Here is a 24755-nt window from a genome sequence, read left to right on the forward strand (position 1 = left end):
TTCTCAAGTCCAGCTAGTGCCCCTTGGGCTGACCGAGGCTTGGGATGCTGTGGAGGCAGCATTCACAGACACTGGGGTAGAGGGAGGGACTCTCAGCTGTCGTACAATGGCACCACCTAGTGGACAGACTCAGAGGATACATGTACCGAGTTCTGGAAGAAACCAGGGTGTGTGTGTGACTCCTGGCCAAAAAACAGTCGTTGCGATGGCTGGACTAGATTGGGGATGGGTATAAAACTGAGGTGAAAGCCCGGGTACTTATGGGCCACCATAACCCCCAGTACAGGCTACATCTGATTGGATTGGAAATGCAAAGCTGCAGGAGGAAAGTGGCAGACCAAAAAAAAAAAAAGAGCATTGTAAATCTCTTGGGTGAGCTACATACTGCTCTCTCAGGTACATAAGGTCACTGTAACACTTAGCTTTTAGTGGGTGAAAACATGGGAAATTACTGGGAGAGCCTTTGCAGAGGAGAATAAACATCAAATAAATAGAAAACAATATTAACTTGTTTTTTTTTTCATATATGCCTTGCCTTTCTTCAAAATAAACTCCCAAAATGCTTTTGTGCCAGACACAGACATGCAGAGGCACATCATGTCTTTGGCTGCCATTCTCACACCTGTGTATTTTTCTTCTTCCATGCTTGCAGTGGTTCCCCGAAGTCCGGCACCACTGCCCCAGCACTCCTATCATTCTTGTCGGCACTAAGTTAGATCTCCGGGATGACAAGGACACCATTGAGAAACTAAAGGAGAAGAAGCTGGTGCCCATCACTTACCCGCAAGGGCTTGCATTGGCTAAAGAGATTGGTGGGTTTTCATGATAATGCATATTCCTGGGAACTTCTAGGTTTTTCTCACCTTAAAATAATCCATTTAGTAGGGGGACTGAGTGAAACAAAAGGGGGAATGGAAGTGGAAAATCGCTCCACCTTTTCTGCCATAATGATTGGGCTGGAAACTGTTTTGTAAGCATCAATGAGCCGTTTGTGAAGGTAGGTGCCACAAATGTAATACAACCTGCTCCCAAAGTCTCCTGAAGCCAGCGCCGGGTCTGGGGGGGGGGGGGGGGATTTGAGGGTGGCAGCTGCCCCAGGTGTCATTCAAGGGGGCATCATCAGCAAGGCTTCTTTTACCTATGGGCAATAGCACACATGGCTCAGCCCCAATGACTCTGTTGTCCAGTGCCCAAAATCTCAGGCAGCAGAGATCAGCCCTCTGCTTCTTACTCTAGCCCCTCCCCTCCCAGGCACCATGCAGGGAACTGGGATGGGGCTGTATGTGAGCCTGGAGTAAGCAGAGCACAGGGCAAAGCAAAGAAGAACCCTCCCTAATCCAGCCCCCTTGTCCCCTCCCCCCCCCCCTGTAGGGAATAGAAAGTGGGTGGAGGAACTGGAGAGGATAGCAGATTTGGGTTTTTATCTGCATATTTCTTTTTCTAATTTGTGATCCCTTATTCTGTATTTGGTGAGGGTCTGTCTGTATTCTATATCCGTGACAAGAGGGTAAGCATTCTGCTTACGTGTAGGTTCTGTGAACTAGTCTAGCTTGTTCTGTTTTCCCACCAGAAAAAAATGTATTGGTGTTTTAGACCCAGGTGGAATATTTGCAATGTTGCCTTTTCATGCAGGGTTGCTGCTGTTTGAGTTCTAGGAGTTAATGCTGTGTTGGTATGGTAGGGTTGCTATACGGGTTCTGAGTGACATTTTGCAGGGTTTTCTGTTACTTCACAAAGTACCTAATAATGGGTGGACTTTTTATCACTGAAAGTGAAGTGACAAAATAATTTGAATGCTTTTTCCTTGATGAATAGTAAAAACATTTCAGCTGTCTAGCCATTTCGGAGATTACCTTCAACCAATATAGTCTGAATATATTTTAATTGATACATTTAGAAATGTATTGTGCTATTTTTTTAAAGTCTATTTCCAAAAATCACAGAACATATTCATCAGACTGTGAGATAATTTCTAAAAGATATATTTGCAAAGCAAAGTTTAATATTTAATAGTACGATGTTCAGTTATATGATTTTATAGGATTGCCCTGGGAAGGGTTGTGGTGGGGACATTATGATAGTTGAGTTTAATTGTAAAAACTCAGGGGGAACCTTTGAGCCTGAAAATTAATTGAGGGAGGTGCGGAAGGGTAATGGGCCTAGGGAAGTGGTTCCCAAATCTGTTCTGGGGGACTCCCAGCCTCTCACGTTTTTAGGATACTGCAATGAATAACCTTGTGTAGGAGAAAGGCAGGGAGGGGCTGCCTCATGGCACACTGGCCCTGTGTTGATTTTACATGTCTTCGGCTATAGCTGCTGCCACTATAGAAAGATCTACAGCACTGCAGAGTGAGGAGCATAGGAAGGAGGAGAGACAGGGCGAGGGGAGGGGTAGAGAGGAGAACCAAAGAAGGGATTGATACTATGCAGTAGATTGGGGATGCAAAAAGAGAGAGGGGGAGTCTGCTGCTGCTACTGCTGGGCAGGGGTGGGTGGGTAGAGTGAACTCCCACTGTTGGGCTTGGGATGGGTGAGAGAGCTGCAAGAAAAGAAGTCTGGGGGAGTGGAGAAAGAAAGAGGTGGACAGGACACAGAGTGAATTGGGAGGATGCAGGATAAGGTGTGGGGAAGAAATAGGAGGATTCAGGGTACAGAGTGGAGTGGGGGAGAGGGGAGAGGGGAGGGGAAGAGAAAGGGATGCTGGGTAGGAGGGGAGAGTGAGGAGAGAGAGGAGAGAGAGGAGTGTTTTAAGAACATAAGAACATGCCATACTGGGTCAGACCAAGGGTCCATCAAGCCCAGCATCCTGTTTCCAAGAGTGGCCAATCCAGGCCATAAGAACCTGACAAGTACCCAAAAAAACTAAGTTTATCCCATGCTACTGATGCTAGTAATAGCAGTGGCTATTTTCTAAGTCAACTTAAATAATAGCAGGTAATAGACTTCTCCTCCAAGAACTTATCCAAACCTTTTTTAAACCCAGCTACACTAACTGCACTAACCATATCCTCTGGCAACAAATTCCAGAGTTTAATTGTGCGTTGAGTGAAAAAGAACTTTCTCCGATTAGTTTTAAATGTGCCCCATGCTAACTTCATGGAGTGCCCCAGAGTCCTTCTATTATCTGAAAGAGTAAATAACTTTTCACATCTACCCGTTCTAGACCTCTCATTATTTTAAACACTTCTATCATATCCCCCCTCAGCCGTCTCTTCTCCAAGCTGAAAAGTCCTAACCTCTTTAGTCTTTCCTCATAGGGAAGCTGTTCCATTCCCCTTATCATTTTGGTCACCCTTTTCTGTACCTTCTCCATCGCAACTATATTTTTTTGAGATGCGGCGACCAGAATTGTACACAGTATTCAAGGTGCGGTCTCACTATGGAGCGATACAGAGGCATTTTGACATTTTCCATTTTATTCACCATTCCCTTTCTAATAATTCCCAACAATCTGTTTGCTTTCTTGACTGCTGCAGCAAACTGAACCAATGATTTCAATGTGTTATCCACTATGATGCCCAGATCTTTTTCCTGGGTGGTAGCTCCTAATATGGAACCCAACATTGTGTAACTATAGCATTATTTTTCCCTATATGCATCACCTTGCACTTATCCACATTAAATTTCATCTGCCATTTGGATGCCCAATTTTCCAGTCTCACAAGGTCTTCCTGCAATTTATCACAATCTGCTTGTGATTTAACTACTCTGAAGGTGTGCCTTTTCTGCTAAAGGAAAAAGTGCTGTGTCACAGCAGACAATGGTAAGTGAAAGGGGGGGCATAATTCTGTATGTGACCCCTCTTTGTCTGAATTACCCCTATACTTGTAGGGACTACCATATGAGAAATTATATTCACTAATACGATTTATCTTTAGGTTTGTAGCCCAAGTGGGGAATGAGAAGGGTCCCAGTCTCCCCGATACCACAATTCTATGTTCTTCCCAAACAGCCACTCACTTGTGGCACCACAGACCAAATACAATCATCACACCAGAGTAAAACAGTAATTAACCCTTTTACTAGAATTATGTAAGTAGACAGTACATCCAACCAGAACATTAAATGGGAAAAATATAGTAGTGAAGTATAATATAAACTGGCAGTTTTCTTATTTTATATCAAGCAATGCAAAAATAACACTGGCTATGACTTGTTAACCAGGGCAACCAACTTACTTACATGGATAAAAGTAAAAATAGGGAACGTTAATAAAGAAAGCTGGGAGGGAAAGGCAATGAAGTACACAGCTTTCAACTGCCACCAGTTCCTAAAGGGTGCACCCTGTCCCAAAAACAAAATTGTGTAGATGGTGGAGCTGGCTCAATGGCAAACCAAATAGATGTGCATTGCAGTGTTTGAAAGGTCTATCTCTCCTGGCGAGCTTCCCCAAATGGTTTACATGGCACTAAACAGAAAGCGGGACTGGTTTCAGTCTCTTTCAGAAAGACTACAGTCCACCAGTTTTTCTTTCCCAGTACCTGCCACCAAGGATTTATGCTTGACTTTGACTGAAAAGCTGAAGGAGTTAAATTGAGATACTGAATGTATGACAAAATACAAGGAAATAAACCTCCCTCCTCTGCTAAGATATCTCTGTGCAAAGTTTAGATTACTTAACTCAGTCTTTTAGGGTGATCCAGCCATGTGCTCCTGGTCCTGGATATCTCTGGAAAGGAAGTCTCTCAGTCTCTCAGCTCCTGGCTCCTACATCCCTTGTTGGGATTTTACATGAAGCTCGGTTACGAAGTAAGAACAGCTGACATTCTCTCTGTTTCCTCAGAATGCAGTCTTCCTTCTCTCCCTCATAATAATTAGCTCTTCAGGAGAAGAACTGATTATAGAGCTGCCAGATGCACTCCTCTCTTCCTGGCGCCAACTCTTGGTCGACCCTGCCCTAAACATACAGACAGAGCTAGCCAGTTTGTGTCTTTTCTTCCTTAAATGGTCTTCCAGCATTCCTTTGGTTTCTTCCTCTACTGTCTATGTAATAGGGATGTGAATCGTTTTTCAACGATTAAAATTATCGTCCGATAATGTTTATATCGTCTTAAATCGTTATAGAACACGATACAATAGAAATTCTAACGATTTATCGTTAAAAATCGTTAAATCGTGTTAGTGCGCACTAACTCCCCGTTAGTGCGCACTAACTTGATTTAGTGCGCACTAACTGAAAATGATACAAATAAACACTTTCCAGGTCACTGAAGGTCAGTTAGGAATGAATATGTGTTCCTATTGGCTGGCTGCCCTCTTATCTATTGATGTTACCAAGGTTACCACTGAGGTGATGGTTGGGGGGATGGGAAATGGAACTGGAAACTAATGAACACCAACAGAAAATGAAACAAAGTGTTCACACTTCCCAGGTCAGTAAAGGTCACTTAGGAATGAATATGTATGTATGTATTCCTATTGGCTGGCTGTGCTCTTATCTATTGATGTTACCAATATGGTTGGGGGGATGTGAAATGGAAACAGTTGGAAGCTTGACAAAAAAAGTAATGTAATGATCAGCACTCACGTGACTAGAACTTGTTTGTTTATTATTTTTGTTAGCAGGCACCTGAAATGCTAGTGCATGTTGAATTTGCCAATCACTGTGCATTTTAGAAAGGTGGTCCTGGCTGGAACTGTACACAGTTCAAATATATGTAATTGATTGTTGGTAAGTGTATTTTTTAAGTAGCCACACTGGCACCAGTATGTTTACTTTTCCTCCTACTTAACTCACTAGCTCAGCTTTGTAAGAAGGGCTTCTCTGCTTGTGTGTTGTTTTTGTTTGGTGTGAGGAGAGCAGAAACATAAGATCTTTATTCAATCTACTACAGTCATCTCTTACAGTGCCCTATCCCTATTAATACCAGGAGTGTTGTGATCTTCCTGCACACAGTGCCCTAACCCTGATACCAGTCTGAGACAGCTCCCTCCCTGCATTACTAGTGAGAGGCTGGCTTCACAGACAGGGGGGAGCTGCCTGACCCTCACTCCTGACTTCCCCCATGTCCCAGCTAGTGAATGGTGTGTGGGTGAGGGGGGGGGGGAGGATGGTGAAGTCTGAGACAGCTCCCTCCCTGCATTACTAGTGAGAGGCTGGCTTCACAGACAGGGGGGAGCTGCCTGACCCTCACTCCTGACTTCCCCCATGTCCCAGCTAGTGAATGGTGTGTGGGTGAGGGGGGGGGGGAGGATGGTGAAGTCTGAGACAGCTCCCTCCCTGCATTACTAGTGAGAGGCTGGCTTCACAGACAGGGGGGAGCTGCCTGACCCTCACTCCTGACTTCCCCCATGTCCCAGCTAGTGAATGGTGTGTGGGTGAGGGGGGGGGGGGAGGATGGTGAAGTCTGAGACAGCTCCCTCCCTGCATTACTAGTGAGAGGCTGGCTTCACAGACAGGGGGGAGCTGCCTGACCCTCACTCCTGACTTCCCCCATGTCCCAGCTAGTGAATGGTGTGTGGGTGAGGGGGGGGGGAGGATGGTAAAGTCTGAGACAGCTCCCTCCCTGCATTACTAGTGAGAGGCTGGCTTCACAGACAGGGGGGAGCTGCCTGACCCTCACTCCTGACTTCCCCCATGTCCCAGCTAGTGAATGGTGTGTGGGTGAGGGGGGGGGGGGAGGATGGTGAAGTCTGAGACAGCTTCCTCCCTGCATTACTAGTGAGAGGCTGGCTTCACAGACAGGGGGGAGCTGCCTGACCCTCACTCCTGACTTCCCCCATGTCCCAGCTAGTGAATGGTGTGTGGGTGAGGGGGGGGGGGAGGATGGTGAAGTCTGAGACAGCTCCCTCCCTGCATTACTAGTGAGAGGCTGGCTTCACAGACAGGGGGGAGCTGCCTGACCCTCACTCCTGACTTCCCCCATGTCCCAGCTAGTGAATGGTGTGTGGGTGAGGGGGGGGGGTGGATGGTGAAGTCTGAGACAGCTCCCTCCCTGCATTACTAGTGAGAGGCTGGCTTCACAGACAGGGGGGAGCTGCCTGACCCTCCCTCCTGACTTCCCCCATGTCCCAGCTAGTGAATGGTGTGTGGGTGAGGGGGGGGGGGAGGATGGTGAAGTCTGAGACAGCTCCCTCCCTGCATTACTAGTGAGAGGCTGGCTTCACAGACAGGGGGGAGCTGCCTGACCCTCACTCCTGACTTTCCCCATGTCCCAGCTAGTGAATGGTGTGTGGGTGAGGGGGGGGGGGGAGGATGGTGAAGTCTGAGACAGCTCCCTCCCTGCATTACTAGTGAGAGGCTGGCTTCACAGACAGGGGGGAGCTGCCTGACCCTCACTCCTGACTTCCCCCATGTCCCAGCTAGTGAATGGTGTGTGGGTGAGGGGGGGGGGGGGAGGATGGTGAAGTCTGAGACAGCTCCCTCCCTGCATTACTAGTGAGAGGCTGGCTTCGCAGACAGGGGGGAGATGCCTGACCCTCACTCCTGACTTCCCCCATGTCCCAGCTAGTGAATGGTGTGTGGGTGAGGGGGGGGGGGCGGATGGTGAAGTCTGAGACAGCTCCCTCCCTGCATTACTAGTGAGAGGCTGGCTTCACAGACAGGGGGGAGCTGCCTGACCCTCACTCCTGACTTCCCCCATGTCCCAGCTAGTGAATGGTGTGTGGGTGAGGGGGGGGGGGAGGATGGTGAAGTCTGAGACAGCTCCCTCCCTGCATTACTAGTGAGAGGCTGGCTTCACAGACAGGGGGGAGCTGCCTGTCCCTCACTCCTGACTTCCCCCATGTCCCAGCTAGTGAATGGTGTGTGGGTGGGGGGGGGGGGTGGATGGTGAAGTCTGAGACAGCTCCCTCCCTGCATTACTAGTGAGAGGCTGGCTTCACAGACAGGGGGCAGCTGCCTGACCCTCACTCCTGACTTCCCCCATGTCCCAGCTAGTGAATGGTGTGTGGGTAAGGGGGGGGGGGGAGGATGGTGAAGTCTGAGACAGCTCCCTCCCTGCATTACTAGTGAGAGGCTGGCTTCACAGACAGGGGGGAGCTGCCTGACCCTCACTCCTCCGGGGTATTGTGATCTTCCTGCACACAGTGCCCTATCCCTGATACCAGGGGTGTTGTGATCTTCCTGCATGCAGTGCCCTATCCCTATTAATACCAGGAGTGTTGTGATCTTCCTGCATGCAGTGCCCTATCCCTATTAATACCAGGAGTGTTGTGATCTTCCTGCATGCAGTGCCCTATCCCTGATATAGGGATGTGTGCAAGAAGATCACAACACCCCCGGTATCAGGAATAGGGCACTGTGTGCAGGAAGATCACAACACCCCCAGTATCAGGAATAGGGCACTGTGTGCAGGAAGATCACAACACCCCTGGTATTAGGGATAGGGCACTGTGTGCAGGAAGATCACAACACTCCTGGTATTAATAGGGATAGGGCACTGTGTGCAGGAAGATCACAATACCCCTGGTATCAGGGTTAGGGCACAAGTTCTAGTCACATTGACTGATCACATTACTTGTTTTGTCAAGCTACCAACTGTTTCCATTTCCCATCCCCCATATACTGTCAGTAGGAAACTTGGTAACATGAATAAATAAGAGGGCAGCCAATAGGAATACATATTCATTCCTAAACTGACCTTAACTGACCTGAAAAGTGTCAAATTGTATCATTTTCAGTTAGTGCACACTAACTCCCAGTTAGTGCGCACTAACTCCCGTTAGTGCGCACTAACTCGAGTTAGTGCGCACTAATCGGAAAAAAAACGATTTTTAACGATTTTTTAACTAAAAAATCGTGCCTAAGACGATTTTCTTGCCCTGCCACACGATTTCTATCGTTAAGACGATATGGAAAACGATTCACATCCCTACTATGTAATGCTGTTCTCTGGGCAGGCTAAACAGTATAGCCCTTTTTCCAGTTCGCCAGCACTGTGAGTACTGGATGCTGGTTCCTGCAGAATATTTATTTATTTATGCATTTTGGGGCAGATTTTCAAAGGGTTACGCGTGTAACCCGAGAATCCATTCCTGCGAGTGCCGAGCCTATTTTGCATAGGCCCGGCAACGCACGCAAGCCCCGGGGTGCGCATATGTCCTGGGGCTTGCAAAAAGGGGTGGGACATGGGCGTGGTGGTCCTGGCGGGGCGGGGGCAGGGGCGGAGCCTCCAGGCACAGCAGCCATTTGCCGCTGTACCCGGGATCACGGGCCAGCTGTTGGCCGGTTCGCGCAACCTACGCCTGCCCGGAGGTGGGTGCAACTTACAAGACAAAGGTTAGGTGGGGGGTTTAGGTAGGGCTGGGAGGCGGGTTAGGAAGGGGAAGGGAGGGGAAGGTGGGGGGGGACGGAAAGAAAGTTCCCTCCGAGGCCGCTCCGATTTCGGAGTGGCCTCGGAAGGAACAGGGAAAGCCATTGGGGCTCCCCTAGGGCTCAGTACATGCAAGGTGCACAAGGGTGCACGCCCTTGCATGCGCCGACCCCAGATTTTATTACATGCACGCATTTTATAAAATCGGACGTAGATTTGTGCGCACCAAGTTGCGCGCACAAATCTACGCCCGCGCGTAAGTTTTAAAATCTGGCCCTTTATATGCCGTCATTCCAAAAGAAGTTCACAATGGTTTACAAAAGCAACATTCATATTATAAGTAAACACAACATCTAAAACATGTTAACTAGAGGGCTAGGAAAGTCATTTGTGATATATAAATAATTTCGATTTGAATAGACTTCAAATGTTAATCATAGTGTTGTCATAATGCACTTAACATTTCTCAATGCTTATTGTAGTTTTCTGCATATTGATATTTTGTTAGATCATATGCATTTTTGAAGAGCCAGTTTTCAGCTCTCATTTGAAGCTCTTTCTGTCTGTTATCCAGCATAATGTCTCTGTAAGAGAATTTCACAACCAGGGGCCTGCTAAGGAAAACATTTGGTCTCTTATTTGCGTTAGATGAGTACTTCGCGTTGTTGGAACAGTTAATAGTCCTTTGTTTTGCGATCTTAGTGTTCGCTGTGGTGCGTATGGATGGAGATTCACACCTATTAAGCAGGGGTTTCTGTTGATGATGTTAAAAATTATTGTTAGTACGTTACAATGGATTTTGGATTGTACTGGCTGCCAGTACAGAGCTATCACCAAGGGGGTGATGTGGTCAAATTTTCTTGTTCCTAATAAAAGTTTTGCTGATTTGGTAGTAATTGTATTATGTAAGCATTTGAAGTTTTCTGTTACTAATTTTTTACCTCTTCTGTGCTTTTCTCTGTTCCTATTTCGTCCCTTCCCTCTACCTGTTCAATGTACTTTCCATCTCTTGTTACACTGTAAACCGATTTGAAGTCCCCACAAATATCGGTATAAAAAAGTTATAAATAAATAAATAAATGTAGCGGTTTTAAGAGTCCTGACGATAGGCAGTAATCAATGTTTGAGAATATTAGTGTTTGTAAAATAGCACAGAAGTTCTGGAAGCCGCTGTAATATTCGCAGCTTGGTATATCCTGTTTTAATTAATTTGTTTATGTGATTTTTCATTGTGATGTTCTCATCGATCTGTATTCCTAGGTTTCATACTTGTTCAGTGGGGGTAATTTGTTAGTTACCTAGATCTAGGGGTGGCGGATTAACTATAGGTGAGTTTCTCCATAGTCATACGATTTCGGGGGGGGGGGGGTTGTTTAGTGTTAGTTTCAGTTGCGACAGTTGTTGCTGTATTGCCTTCATATATGTTGATAGTGTTGATGCTCTTCTTTCACTTGACTTGGAGAATGGGATATAGAACTGTATGTCATCTGCATTTAAGAAGAAGTTGATTCCTAGTTTTGCTAGTAGCGTACAGAGAGGAAGCATATAAATGTTGAAAAGTGTTGCCGAGAGTACTGAGCCCTGGGGGGACACCTGAATCGATATGGAAAGTGTCAGATAAGTGGTTGCCCAGTTTGTCTTGGAATGTCCCATCAACTAGGAAGGAGGAGAACCATTTTAGAACACTTCCCTCTATTCCAGTTTTTTTCATCTGATGGCACAGCAGGGTGTGTTACACAGCATCGAAGGCTGCTGTTAGATCTAATAGAACCAGGATGTAAGATTCATCATTGTATTGTCAAATTCCTGAAGTACAGGGTCTGTTAAGGGCCTTAGTAAAGTTTCTGTTGAGCAATCTTTTCTGAATCAGAAGAGCACACAGGGGTTTTGATGTATTTTTATAGTCCTTCACTTTGGCTGCAGCTTTGCAGTCTCTGCAGGGTTGAAAAACCTGTTTTAGCAGATCAAAAACACATCACTCAGATCCAGACGTAGCTCAGTCCATATTGTAAGGCTCCAACACATGATAAGCTCGTGGGGATAGGAACCTGGTTTACAGTAGCTTGCTACCTGTATATCTGCCCCAGGCACAGAAAAAGCTGGTTCCAGCTTTACCTGCAGCCTTTTTCCCCACTGAGTAAACGTGGGAGGAAGGCAAGAGAGAGAGAGAAGCGTTTCCTGCCTGTCCTCCCCTGAGTTTGCTCTATGTTTGCTGTTGGCAGGAGCAGGGCCGGTGCTTTCATTAGGAATACTGGGCAGCTGCCTAAAGTGCCAAAATGTTGGGGGTGGCAAAATCCCACCAGCACGAGTCCCAAAGGGGGCGCTGTGCCAGAGCCAATACTGCCAAAGAAGGGAACCCTGTGATGGAGCCACTGTTGCTGGTTGGAGGAATTGCACTTTTGGAACTACCACTGCTAGGTAAATTGGGGGGTGGGGCGCATGACCAAACACACACCTAGGGCACCAAATACACTTGCACCAGCCCTGAGCAGGAGTTTTATGACTATGTGGCCCTGGAGAATCTGGGGAACCTTCCAGAGACCGGGCCAAACCCAGATAGCTCAAAGATATGGACGTAGTGTAGCGCACCTCCCCTTGCAGAGGGAGACACCAGTGATGAATGATGCAGATGGTATAGTGGCGTAAGGGGCATCTTTGAGAACGAGATAGACTGAAAACTGTTATTGCCCACTTAGTGAAAGTGTGTGTGTGTGTGTGTGGTGGGGGGAGGGGGGAGTCACACTATTTCAGCAGAGGGCGCTATAATCTAGGATAGCACTGTCGATGAATTTGTATCATCGGCAGCTAATCCCAGAGAAAGGAGGTGGATGGACAAGAAGAGAGAGAAAATGAGAGAAATAATTCTTGGAATCCAAATGGAAATGTCTGTTTTTGAGGTTGGCATGAATTTGTGCATATTGCATACTAGTTCAGCTGCAAAATTGTGCTACAGAGAAACGTTTAGCTTGTTTCTCACAAGACTGAAGGAGGTGGAACGATCAGATATGTTTTAATGTCACTCACAGGAAGCCCAACCACTTCCTTCTGTTGCCATCTTTCATGAGTTTGTTTTCCTGTTGAACCTTTTTGAGAAGTCAGTCCCTCCCTGCTGTTCTTTCTCTGTCTCTCTCTCTCCTTCTGTGCCAGCTTCTAGCTCCATATCTGCTCCCTCCCTCTCTTTTTCTTTCTGTGCCCTGCGGGGTACATTTCCAAAGGCTTAATCAGGATCTACACGGGTAATTTGGTAAGAAAACAGGTACTGGGTCCGGCAGGAGGGTCGCCGCTCTCTGCCACCCCTCCCCCAGCCCAGACCTTCTTTCTCCTGCTCCCTCCCAACCTTCCTGTAGGGGGCGATCAGCTGGGCAGCGGTCTTCAGCCTGTAGTGGCGGGCAAGATAAGCACCGCCAGCTGCCCCATCCCAGCACCATGGGTATTTTTGAAACTCATTTCCCGGCTGCCTCTCTCGAGAAATCATCAGAGATGGCGCTCTTCTCTGTTCTCCAGACCCTTTCGGCTGCGCTGCGGCAAATTCTTGAAAAGTGAATATTCTGCAGCACATTTGATAAAGGTTCCAGGGTGGTGCTCTGGCCTGACTAGCAGAAAATCACCACTGGGACTCTACATGTATAGTGTAAGGAATAACGCATACCTAAATTGGCTAAATTCGCGTACGTGGGTTTCAGTGGTCTATGTGCATTCCCACAGTGTGCTTTTAGTTGCGCAGAAAAGGGGCGCTCCATCTCGCACCAGTGAGAGAGGGAGAAGAAGAGAAGATGTAGGTGTGTCCAATGGTTTGGAGTTCTCTTAGGTAGCTGCAGGCACTTGTTCTCCTGATCAGTGTTGGGCAGAGAAGTGGCAGCACAGCCTACCAGGGCTTTCCACCCCAATTTCAGCTATTCAGATGGGGCTCTGACCCCTTCTCTGCCAAGATGCACTGCTTTGTCAGTACATCACTTGCTGCACACACGGTTTTCTTTTATTTTAGAGAAAAACAGAATTATGAAACATGCCAAAACTCAAGTGATAGCAGCTTTTCATCTTGATTTTGCTCTCCAGTGAAGAATCCTGATAAACTGCAGAGAGTATCTCTGGGAGTTGTCTACTGCCCCCTGATGTGCTATTAGGGTACTTCAAAGTGTCAAAGAGTGATATAATAGTGACTTATTAGTGTGAGGGGTCAATGTATCAGAGTTGTGCCACTGCTCGAGATTTACCAATGAAAAAAACACTGGGATAAAACTGGAGCAATATTTGCATTAAGACAAAAAAAGTGATACATTCTGTCTTGTAGAGTCATTCCAAGGACAAAGTTTCTGTAAGATCATCAGTCCTCCTGTGACATCAGAAAGTAGCAGCTAACTGTGGTGTACCTCTGAGTATGCACAGAGTAAAAGACAACCCAGGAATGTGCTGTTACTTGCTTCATTTCATTTCAATTAGTGTGCACTAAAACAAAAAGAAAAAAAACCCCAAAACCAAAATAATTAAATTTAAATAACAAGTTTGAGCTACAAGCCCCTAGTATGCAGGTCACACCTCATGCCTTGGTTTCTCTCCCTTTTAGTGATATTTGCCTTAATAGTGAGCGTTCCTGTTACCTTGGAAGTGAGATCAGTAGAAGGAAAAATCAATACATGGGACTCCTCTTCGCTGTTTAGAACTGCTGCTTCTAGACCAGCAATTACAGGGTACATTCCAGGAAAAGACAAGTTATGTCATCCTAGAGCAGTGGTTTTCAATCTTTTTTCGGTCAGGACACACCTGACAGATGGTTCTCACATGCGTGACACTGCTCATTACAATCTATGGTGGAAATAAAAAAAAAAGGTCCTGTATTATTTTTATTGTTAAGAATGACCCAAGGGAAAAATAAGAGTACTCTCTCTGAACATAAATTATATAAATAGTAAACCTCCCATACCAGAACAATACCAACTTCCAGCACTCAAACAGTAACTACCTTATCTAAGAAAAGGCAACACTGAAAATATTACACCCGGCCTTAAAATTCCAATACTCCTCCTATTAGGAAAACAGAACAACTCAGGCTGCTATAGAGCCCTATACAGAAACTACATGCAACAGAATACCTCATCTCAGTCACATGTGCAGACCCTCATCTAACAAAGAACAAGTTTGCTTACCATAAATGGTATTTTCCATAGATAGCAGATGAATTAGCCATGCTGACCCTCCCACCTCCCCGGATATGGACTGAGGACACTCGGCGAAACATGGGAAGGTACAAGCAGGCGCACCTCACTGACAAATTTCAGTGATCTTTGAGAGCTCCGCTACCTAAAGGCACAGAGGACATCCCAGAGAGCATGGTTAATTCATCTGCTATCTATGGAAAACACAGTTTACAGTAAGAAAACTTGCTCTTTTCCCGTAGATAAGTAGCATGAATTAGCCATGCTGTCTGGGAGTCCCCAGCTGAAGTATTGAGCACAAATTTCTCCTATCATGTGCTCCTGATGAAGTGAGGCAGTGTGCTCAAGATGGCAGACAATAGGCAGACAGTTCTTATGTGGTGCTGTTGTCGCTGTGCTCAAGACATGCTTGTTTGAGAATTGTCCTTCCCATGTGTGTGTCATCAGCAGTTTGCCCATCTAAACAGTAGTGAGATGTGAACGTATGCAGCGAGGACCATGTGCCTGCTTTGCAAATGTCAAGAAACATAGAAACATAGAAATGACGGCAGAAGAAGACCAAATGGCCCATCCAGTCTGCCCAGCAAGCTTCACACACTTTTTTCTCTCATACTTATCTGTTTCTCTTAGCTCTTGGTTCTATTTCCTTTCCACCCCCACCATTAATGTAGAAAACAGTGATGGAGCTGCATCCAAGTGAATATCTAGCTGATAAGTTAGGGGTAGTAGGGGTAGTAACCGCCGCAATAAGCAAGCTACACCCATGCTTATTTGTTTTACTCAGACTATGTTATACAGCCCTTATTGGTTGTTTATCTTCTCCCCTGCCGTTGAAGCAGGGAGCTATGCTGGATATGCTTGAGGTATCAGTTTATTCTTCTCCCATGCTGTTGAAGCAGAGAGCCATGCTGGATATGCATCGAAAGTGAAGTATCAGGCACATTTGGTTTGGGGTAGTAACCGCCGTAACAAGCCAGCTACTCCCCGCTTTGTGAGTGTGAACCCTTTTTTCTTCTCCCCTGCCGTTGAAGCAGGGAGCTATGCTGGATATGCGTGAAGTATCAGTTTTTTCTTCTCCCCTGCCGTTGAAGCAGAGAACTATGCTGTATATGCATAGAAATAGAAGTAACAGGCTTATTTGGTACCTCATAGAGATGAGCTATTGAAACAGCCATAGCATGGACCTGATGCGCCTTAGGGGTGGCGGATAGGGTCTCTGAAAGCTTTTGATAGCAGAATTGAATGCAGTTCGAGATCCAGGACGAGAGTGTTCTTTTGCATACAGGGAGTCCTGGGCATTTGGATTAAAGGAGGCAGAGTTGGGAGGCTCTGTGGTCAGAACGAGTGCAACGTTTATAATAAGCGAGTGCTCGTTTAGAGTCCAGCATGTGGAGTCTACGCTCGCCTTCGTTGGCATGAGGCTTTGGGTAAAAAGTCGGTAAAGCAATGGATTGGTTGATATGGAAAGAATAAACCACTTTTGGGAGGAAGGTAGGATGCGTACACAGTGTAACCTTGTCATGGTAAAACTCAAGGTAGGGTGGGTAATGTACCAGGGCTTGTAGCTCGCTGACATGCCTTGTGGAGGTTAGGGCGACTAAAAAGAGTACCTTCCAGGAGAGGAACCTGAGATGACAAGTGACCAGTAGTTTGAAGGGTGGCAGCATTGATTGCTCGAGCACTACATTTAAATCCCATGGCACTGGGGGTATTTGAGACATAGAACCCCTTTCATGAATCTGGAGATAAGCGGGTGACAAGAGATTGGCGCCTTATTGAGAGGAGAGTGGTAGGCGGCTATGGCACTGAGGTGAACTCGAACAAAAGCTGTGGCCAGTCCCTTTCGGTAGAGCAGGTTTAGATAGTCTAGGAGAAGCTCTGGCAGGCAGGTTAGTGGGTCTGTGCTATTATCCCAGCACTAGGAGGCATAACGTGCTCATTTCCGCTGATAGTTCAGTCTTGTCGAGGGTTTCCTGGATGAGACTAGAATATCCTGAAGTTCAGGTGTTAGAATATGAGCCTTTCAACCTCCATGCAGTGAGATTCAGAGATAAGTGAAGAGGGTGGAGCAGAGAACCTCCATCTTGGGTGAGGAGGTGTGGGTTGTTTCCCAGGGGGATCAGGTGGGATGTTTCCCAGGGGTGGGTTGTTTCCCAGGGGGATTGCTGGACGATGAGAATTAGGTCTGCGTTGTCTGTGATGCACTTTTGGGCTGTGCGGGAGATGAGAGATATTGGAGGAAAAGTGTAGAGTAGGCCCTCCGTCCAATCTACAAGGAACGCATCCTGTGCTAGTCTGTGTGTACTGGGGTACACCGAGCAGAATAGTTCCACTTTCCTGTTCTGTTCTGTTGCAAAGAGGTTGATTCAGGGAAGACCCCAAGTGAGAAATATTTGATTGGCCACTTCCTGATAGAGTTCCCACTTGTGGGGGTGAAATATCCTGCTCAGTTTGTCAGCCCTGGAGTTGTTGATTCCGGATAGGTAAGTGGCCTGGAGGGAGTTGGATCTGCTCTCTGCCCATACCAGGATCCCGATAGCCTCTCTGCAGAGGTTCCAGGAACCTGACCCTCCTTTGTTGATGTAGAACATGGCAACTTGGTTGTCCGTGTGATCCATGACAGTTTTTCCATGCAGGGTTAGCTCGAAGGCCCAAAGAGTGTTTCGGATGGCCCAAAATTCCATGAAGTTTATTTGTTGTACTCGTTCCCAGGTGGACCACAGGCCCTGAGTCTGTAAGTGGGTGAGATGGGCGCCCCACCCCTTGGTGGAAGCGTCCGTGGTGAGTACTGTGTGATGTAGAAGGGGCCAGAGAGGCAAACCCAATGTCAGCCACGACGGTGTTAGCCACCACTCCAAATCCCTTTTTATGCTGGATGTAAGTATGATAGGAGTGGAAAGGGGATGGAAGAACTGGCTCCATTGGGACTTCAAGCCCCATTGCAAACGTCGCATATGTAGACGCGTGTGAGGTACAACATAGATTGAAGCTGCCATGTGACCGAGAATGGTGAGGATTTGGCGGTCTGGGGCAGTGGTGGCCGCTTGGAGCCGACCAGCAAGTGTTGTCAGTGCAAGCGCCCGGGACTCCAGAAGAAAGACCCTGTCTTGAATGGTTTCAATATGAGCCCCAATGAACTGTAAGACCTGAGAAGGTTGTAGATTCGGTTTCTCGTAGTTGACCAGTAGGCCCAGATTGTCCAAGTAAGATATGGTTTGGAGAAGATTGCTGCACAGGGTGGACTGGCTAGGGATCACCAGCAGCCAGTTGTCCAGGTAGGGAAATATCTGGATCCCCTGTCAGTGGAGGTGAGCCACCGCAACCTCTAGGCATTTGGTGAATACTCTGGGGACAGAGAAAAAGCCAAATGGGAGAACCTTGTACTGGAAATGGCAGCCATTGTCCATGAAGGATAGGTACCGCCAGAACAAAAGATACATTGGTATATCGGCATATGCATCTTTCAGATCCAGTGAGCGCATCCAGTCTCTGGGGTGAAGGAAGGGTAGGATGGACTTGAGTGATATCATCTTGAATTTTTCTCTTGTTAGGTATCTGTTGAGACAGCGTAGGTCCAGGATGGGCCGGAGGAACCTGATTTCTTGGGAATGAGGAAATATTGGAAGTAGAAGCCTTGAAGGAGCTGCGAAGAGGACAGCTCCCAAATGCACCGTTGCTTGATTAGATGGTTGATCTCCTGTAGCAGGGGTCCGCAATGCACATAGAGTTGTTTCTGGCAGATCCCTGCTGCTGTGAAGGTTGCTGACCCCTTGGGTGGTATGAAGGGGCCGGTAAGATGGGTATGGCTGTTATTGACAATGTTGGTAAGATGGTTTCCTATATGAGGAAAAGGAGCAAATTGATGAAGCTGTGTTGAAGGGGGTGGGCAGAGACATAACAGCTACCTTCTGTTCTTTTAGCTGCGCCATGGTTTCCCTCAATTTATCTCCAAATAGGTTGGCCGGGAGACAAGGTAGATCCATTAGCTTCTTGTGAACGTCGTGATGTATGCGTCGGTGCTCTGGTGGTGCGCCGCATGAGCGCACCACCAGAGCACCGGCCTGGACGAACCGGGAGGCCCGACAGAGGAGGCTCGTCGCTGAGAGGCTTCTTTACTGGTTCGGGAGGATCCTGGAAAGGATTTTGCAGCGTCCTCTGAAGGCACATAAGAGCTCAATGCTGCCTTGTTCAGTTTTTCAATTCAGGCAGCCCTTTGCTGCTGGGTCTGAGGGGACATGCGGCCGCAGTCACGGCATGAAGCCCAATCATGGTTGGGTCCCAGACAAATACAGCAGTGGTCATGGCCGTCCATAATCAACATGATTTTTCCACACTGGCAGAACTTAAAACCAGGTGGATGCAGTATGTCGATTTGAAAGATAATTTCTTTCCTTTTTTCACACAAAAATTCCTCCGAGAGGAGAGAAAGAGCTCCGCGTGCACTCAGCCACATGGAAAAAAATGGACTGAGGAGACTTGGGGAAATGTGGGAAGATACAAGCAGGCGCACCTCACTGACAAACTTCAGTGATCTTTGAGAGCTCCGCCACCTAGAGGCACGGAGGACGTCCCAGTCAGTATGACTAATTTATGCTGCTTATCTATGGGAAAATAAAGAGACCATAAAACATAACTAGAAACATGCAGACAAAAACTGATCTGGAAACCGCAACAAGCCAGAGAGACTGTATGCAGTGTAACTGTTATTGTTTGTAAGGTTTTGCATTTAACACATTTACTCATTTCGGCTTTTATGCGGTTTTTATTTGTTCAAATCTTATCTTAATTGTAATTAATTTAAATATTATCAACTTATTTAAAATTAACCAGTTGAAACTATCTTTTGCGTCCTGTTCGTGGAGCGGGTAGAGATCGGCAGGGGCTGTAGGGGATTGTCGCGGGCCAAGGAGAATATCTGGGAGATGGAAAGGGATGAGCCGGGTGTGGGGATGCATGCTGCGTACGCCCGAGAGAACGGATCGGCGCCGGGTTTACGTGCTCATACCAGACCGGTTGAGCTATGGAGCAGGACCTCCTGGGACCGGACGGGTACGCATGTGTATTGTGTAGCCTAGCAATGCTAGCATCCCATCCACACTGTGTCGCTGTACCATGAACCGCTGCAGCTATGCCATGGCCTTGGAGGTTGGGAGTATGAACTCTCCCTGACCTCATCCCATTAATGACCTAGCATGCTAGCAGTCAATTCTAAGTAAGATGAGTCGGAGATCTCTTAACCCACATAGTGGCACAGACATTATATAACACACGTTAGGTGTCTCCCATCATTGCTGTGCAAGTATAATGATTTTATGCCTAATAATTTGCCTAGTTTTTGGAAAAATTCTAGGATTAAAAACTCTGTGCGCTAAACTTTGTACCAAGTGTGCGGCCTTCATGGGTCGTGTGCGTGTGCACACGCGCACAGCTTAGAGGGAACATTGCTCTCAATCATACACTCATGCTCACTCTCTCACTTACATAGGCAATTAAACACACAATTACACACTTGCTCGCTCTGTTATACACACAGTCTCTTAATCATACAAACATATGCTCTCACTTACACATTCAGGAACTCAATCACACTTTACATACATAGTCTTAATCACAGAAACAGGTCCTTAATAATCACACACTTACATACATGCTATGACACACACACACACAAACACACTCACACACTTGCTCGCTCACTCCATGTCTCTCTCCCCATTAAACTAGTGGCAGCAACAGCTTCCTCCTCTTCTTCCAGCTCTCGCGACCTCGAGAAAGGAGTCCCATCGGCTGCGGGGGCTGACGTTCCTCCTCATTTTGCTCCGGGCCGATGCTGCTCTTCTTTGGGCTAACACTGCTGCTGATCTTCTTTCGGCAATCATTGCTGATCTTCTTTGGTCCAACTCTGCAGAGACTTTACCTAACAGGGTCACTTTTTCACCATGCATGCAACCACTGCACTTCATTTCCACTTCCAGGCAACGTGGGCAAAAAGAAGAGACCATGCTGTGAGTGCCTCTGACCCGCGCTCTCCTGCCATGTTCTGCCTGGGCTTATAGCCTGGGAGGAGGAAGAATTCCATTTCACTGGAGCAGAGGAACAGCTGGACCAGTGGGGGACTGGGAAGTGTGGTGACACCCTGGTGTGTGTCACGACACACCGGTTGAAAACCTTTGCTCTAGAATATGAAACCCAGTGCCACTGTTTTAGGTGTGGGTTTTTAGTTAGCCCTTCCAGGAGGCAGAATGTCTCCATCTCTGCTCTTGTTTTTGCTGTGTTCCAGAGGAAATGACTCTTGGGCTTCTAGGGTTGAAGCTTGGGTATGGACCAGTGGAAAAGGTGCCTTTTTCCTTTTTTGAAAGAAATCAATTTCACACTTAAGAAGTGTTATCCATCCTTCCTTCTTCACTCGTCTGGGTTTTCCTGCTTTAAGAACTTCATTTTTATCAAATAACTGTACCAGAGACATAGGGAGTACCATCGTGAAGGATGTGGAGTCTCTCACCTAAAGAGGTCCAGAGTGGACTATTGGACATCCTGCAGGGGAATGAATCTACATTCATAAATTGGGTGAAGAAGAAGAGGCATACAGAGGAGACTAGTGGCACCCATATTTTGTTAACCATGACTATATCATCACCATATTGAAGAGAAGAGCGTGGAGGTTCCCTCCAGGTGCCAACAGGGAAGTAAGGAGGAGAAAGAACAACTAGACTAAAGGTATGAGATATGAGACACTGCTTTAATGCATTATCTTTTCCACCAGATTCTGGGAGAAAGCTTTAAAACTACCTTATTAATTGGAAAGGATCAAGAAATAGAGATTCAATTAATATCATTAACTGAATACATTTATTGGAGGTATAAAGTCACAGATTTATTAGAAGAGCTAAAGCTGTAAATGGACTGTAGAAAACAAGACCTTGTAACTGGATATTTTAATCAAATTTCCATCATTAATTAGTAAAGCTAGGTTGGAAATCCTCAATTGCTTCCTGCATGATTATTGATGTATACCAAAGGTTTTAATGCTCAAAATCTACACTGAAGAATGCTCAGGGCCTTGGAGTTCCCTCGACAGGGAATCTTGGACTTTAGAAAGGCTTTGCATCAGTAGAGAACAGTAAAAGAGCTTAAGCCCATAACTTGGAGTGTGGTCTCTACTGGGGAACTAGCCCAGGGGTTATATATACATGATGTCATAAAACAGATAGAGGATGCTTGCTCTTTAGATACAAGCATTATTCTTAGTGATTACGGAACTTGTGATTGTATACAGTAAATAGTATTTTATTTAAAAAACTGTTAACTCCCAAATTATTTATTTCCAAACATTTGATATTCTGCCTTTTTTCAAGATGGCTTCAAAGTGGATTACAATCAAATAAGAATAGACTAGCAGGTGTACAAGTGACACATTTGTTCAAGGATCATGTGCAGTTAACACTGAATCAGGCTCAGGCATAATGGATATTTCTACCTCACTAGCAATCAGATTGGGAAAAGGCCATTCTTTTGCTTTCTTCCAGGAAATTAGATAGGTCAGTTCAAGATAAAGAGGTAGTGGTATCTTTTAGATTTTGGATGCATGACAACTGGAAACCCAAAATCATGTACAGATCAGTTTAGTAGAAGTTAGGGGCAGGGGAGGGGGTGAGAAGGGAATTGTAGGAGGATTGGAATTCTTTGATGGGGGTATAGGAGTCAAAAAGATGGAAGAGGTATTTAAGAGCCTGCTTATTTACACATTTGATGCAATGCAAAGGATTTTGTATGTAATCCTGTTTTATATGGGGAGCCAATGCCAATGTTTTATAGTCCATTGCTTTGACCCCTACTAAGATTCTGGCTGCAATATTTTGCAAATATTGGAGGCATTTCATACTGCACTTGGAGTTGCCATTCAATAGAGAGTTACAATCCTTAGTTGGCAGATCTGGCATAGATACACAAAAGAAGCTCTTACCTTTGAGATGTGGGATTACGTCATGATACTTTTGTCAAGTTGAACTAAAGATGCTTCTTCCTGATTCCTTGGGAAGCTACAGTAGAGAAAGCTATGAATGACCATGGTCGCTTAGCCAGAGGCATTCAGATTTAGAGGAGTTTAGTTTACGTTTGTAATTGCTAAGCCAATGGGCTACAGCAGTCAAATTAGCAATAGCAAAAGCTTGGTTGGATCCTATTTTGATGCAAAGTTGAATGTCAACTGTGAACAGGTGATATTCAGTGTCAGAAGACTGGATATGGTCACAGACTGGTCAAATGTAGATATTGAAGAGAACTGGGGAGAGAATAGATCCTGGAGGCATTCCACAGTTGATATCTTTAGGAGGGGATAGTTTGTTGGCTCGTGAGACAGTTTGTGTTCAGTTGGAAAGAAAAACTCAAACCATGCCAATGTTTTAAGCACTGGATCAGGAGTCTGTGATTGACTGTGCTAAAGGTGGTAGAAAAACATAATTAGCCGTTTAAGATGTGTTACTCTGTGACATCATTGGCCACTTTGAAAACTGCTTCTATGATAAGAGATATATACACACAGTTCAAGGTCAAACTTCAACCAAGCAACTCTCCGCCCCATTTGAATTCAGCAGGAAAAATCAGATTTTACCCAGATTCACTGGGGGAACTCTGTCAGACATCTAGCGGATATGGGTGAATCCAAAGTGGATCTGAAAAATTAGACATCTGTTGTGCATTTTCCAAAGATCCAAGGGGAATTTCCAAAATTGCAATACAGTATAGACCGGTGAGCCTGACTTCAGTGCCAGGAAAAATCAAGGAAACTGTTATAAAGAATAAAATCATAAAACATTTAGATAGACATAGTTTAATGGGACACAGCCAGTATGGATTTACCCCATAGAAGTCTTGCCTCACAAATCTCCTACATTTTTTTTGAAAGGATGAATAAACATGTGGACAAATTTGAACCAGTAGATGTGGTGTATTTGGATTTTCAGAAGACATTCAACAAGGTCCTGGATGAGAAGCTTCTAAGAAAACTAAAAAGTCATGGGATAGGAGGCAGCAATGTACTTTTGTGGATTGCTAGCTGGTTAAAAGACCGGAAACAGAGGCTAAGAAGAGCGGCGTGAACCAGATGTGGTTTCAAATGCTTCCTGGTTTTCTTTTGCTAAAACCTTTACAATGCCGCCTAAGCGAAAGAGAAAGGTCCGTGTCTTCCCTCCGGACACCTCTCTTCCCCATGGACTGTGTTTAATATCATCTTACTCAACTGGAGCGGCAGTTAACATGGGGGTGTTAAGCCCCGCTGCGAAGTCCGGTGAGGGAGCACCGGAGTCGCCTGGGGAAGCCACGCAGAGTCCCCCGGATCCAAGCCTCCCGCTGGCTCCGACTGTTGCTGATTCTTCACTCAGACCTGCATAGCAGGGAGATGACGTTGTCCATGCATCTGCAGGGGAGGGGGGCCAACGTGGAGCTCTGTCAGTATCATCTCCGCTCTCCTTGAGTTTGCCAGAGGTTTTATTTTCATCTGATGTCACTCCTTGTGTGGCTTTGTCTTCTCCGGTTGAGCTTCAGAAGGATTTGGAGAGGATCCCTGCAGAATTGGCAAGAGGTAATCCAGGAGCTTTGGCTCCTGAGATATTGGGTGAGTTTTACCAGCCCCCACCCAAGCCAGCTATGGTTACCCTAGATGCTTTATGGGACCTACTAGTAGGGTTTGGAGGCTCTGTGAAGGAATGTCAAAACAAGGTTGAGCCTCTCACTACAAAAGTGAACTCTATAGAGGCTAAATTTGAAGATCAAATTCATGATCTTGCATCTTAGATTTTGGCATCGGAGGTGTCTGCTTCCCAAATTCAGGCCTGCGATTTTAAATTGGTTAAAGACTATAGTAATTGCTCTCTTAGATTGGAATTTCTGGAGAATTACTCAAGGCATTTAAACCTCCATTTCTTGAACTTTCCTAAAGTGATAGGGGAAGTTTCATATCACACCTTGAAGAAGTTCTTTTTAGAAATTTTGAAGTTTGAAGTGGATAAGGTTCCTTCAATTAGCAAAATGTTTTTTCTATCAGGAGCTAATAAAGGGACTTTATCTTGAGATGAACACCCTGATGCAATTGCAAACTTAACTCAATTTCTTGAGGACTCTACCGTTGAAATATATGAGCAATCAACACTCTTTGTTTCCTTTATATCAGAACAAGAACTGAGTGAAGTTATGAAGAGGTATTTTAAGAATATCTCTACTTTATTTTATGGTCAGAAAGAAAGTGTTTTTCCTGACTTCGCTAGAGTCATCCAAGAAAGGAGACGTGATTTTCTTGCACTAAGATCACAGATTACTTCAGTGGGGTTCTCATTTGTATTAAGATACCCAT

The 24755-nt window shown here is 45.9% G+C and overlaps 1 protein-coding gene across 1 annotated transcript in view; it reads left to right on the forward strand.

Moving 5' to 3' along the window:
* Window positions 1-24755, forward strand: part of RAC2 (Rac family small GTPase 2) — a 110047-nt gene that overhangs the window by 53084 nt on the left and 32208 nt on the right. The window contains exon 5 of the mRNA XM_029590058.1: window positions 653-812. Within this exon, the coding sequence (XP_029445918.1) occupies window positions 653-812 (160 nt within the window). The remainder of the gene's footprint in view (window positions 1-652; window positions 813-24755) is intronic.

This window comes from Rhinatrema bivittatum, chromosome 2, assembly GCF_901001135.1.
Source record: "Rhinatrema bivittatum chromosome 2, aRhiBiv1.1, whole genome shotgun sequence".
Classification (NCBI taxonomy): domain Eukaryota; kingdom Metazoa; phylum Chordata; class Amphibia; order Gymnophiona; family Rhinatrematidae; genus Rhinatrema; species Rhinatrema bivittatum.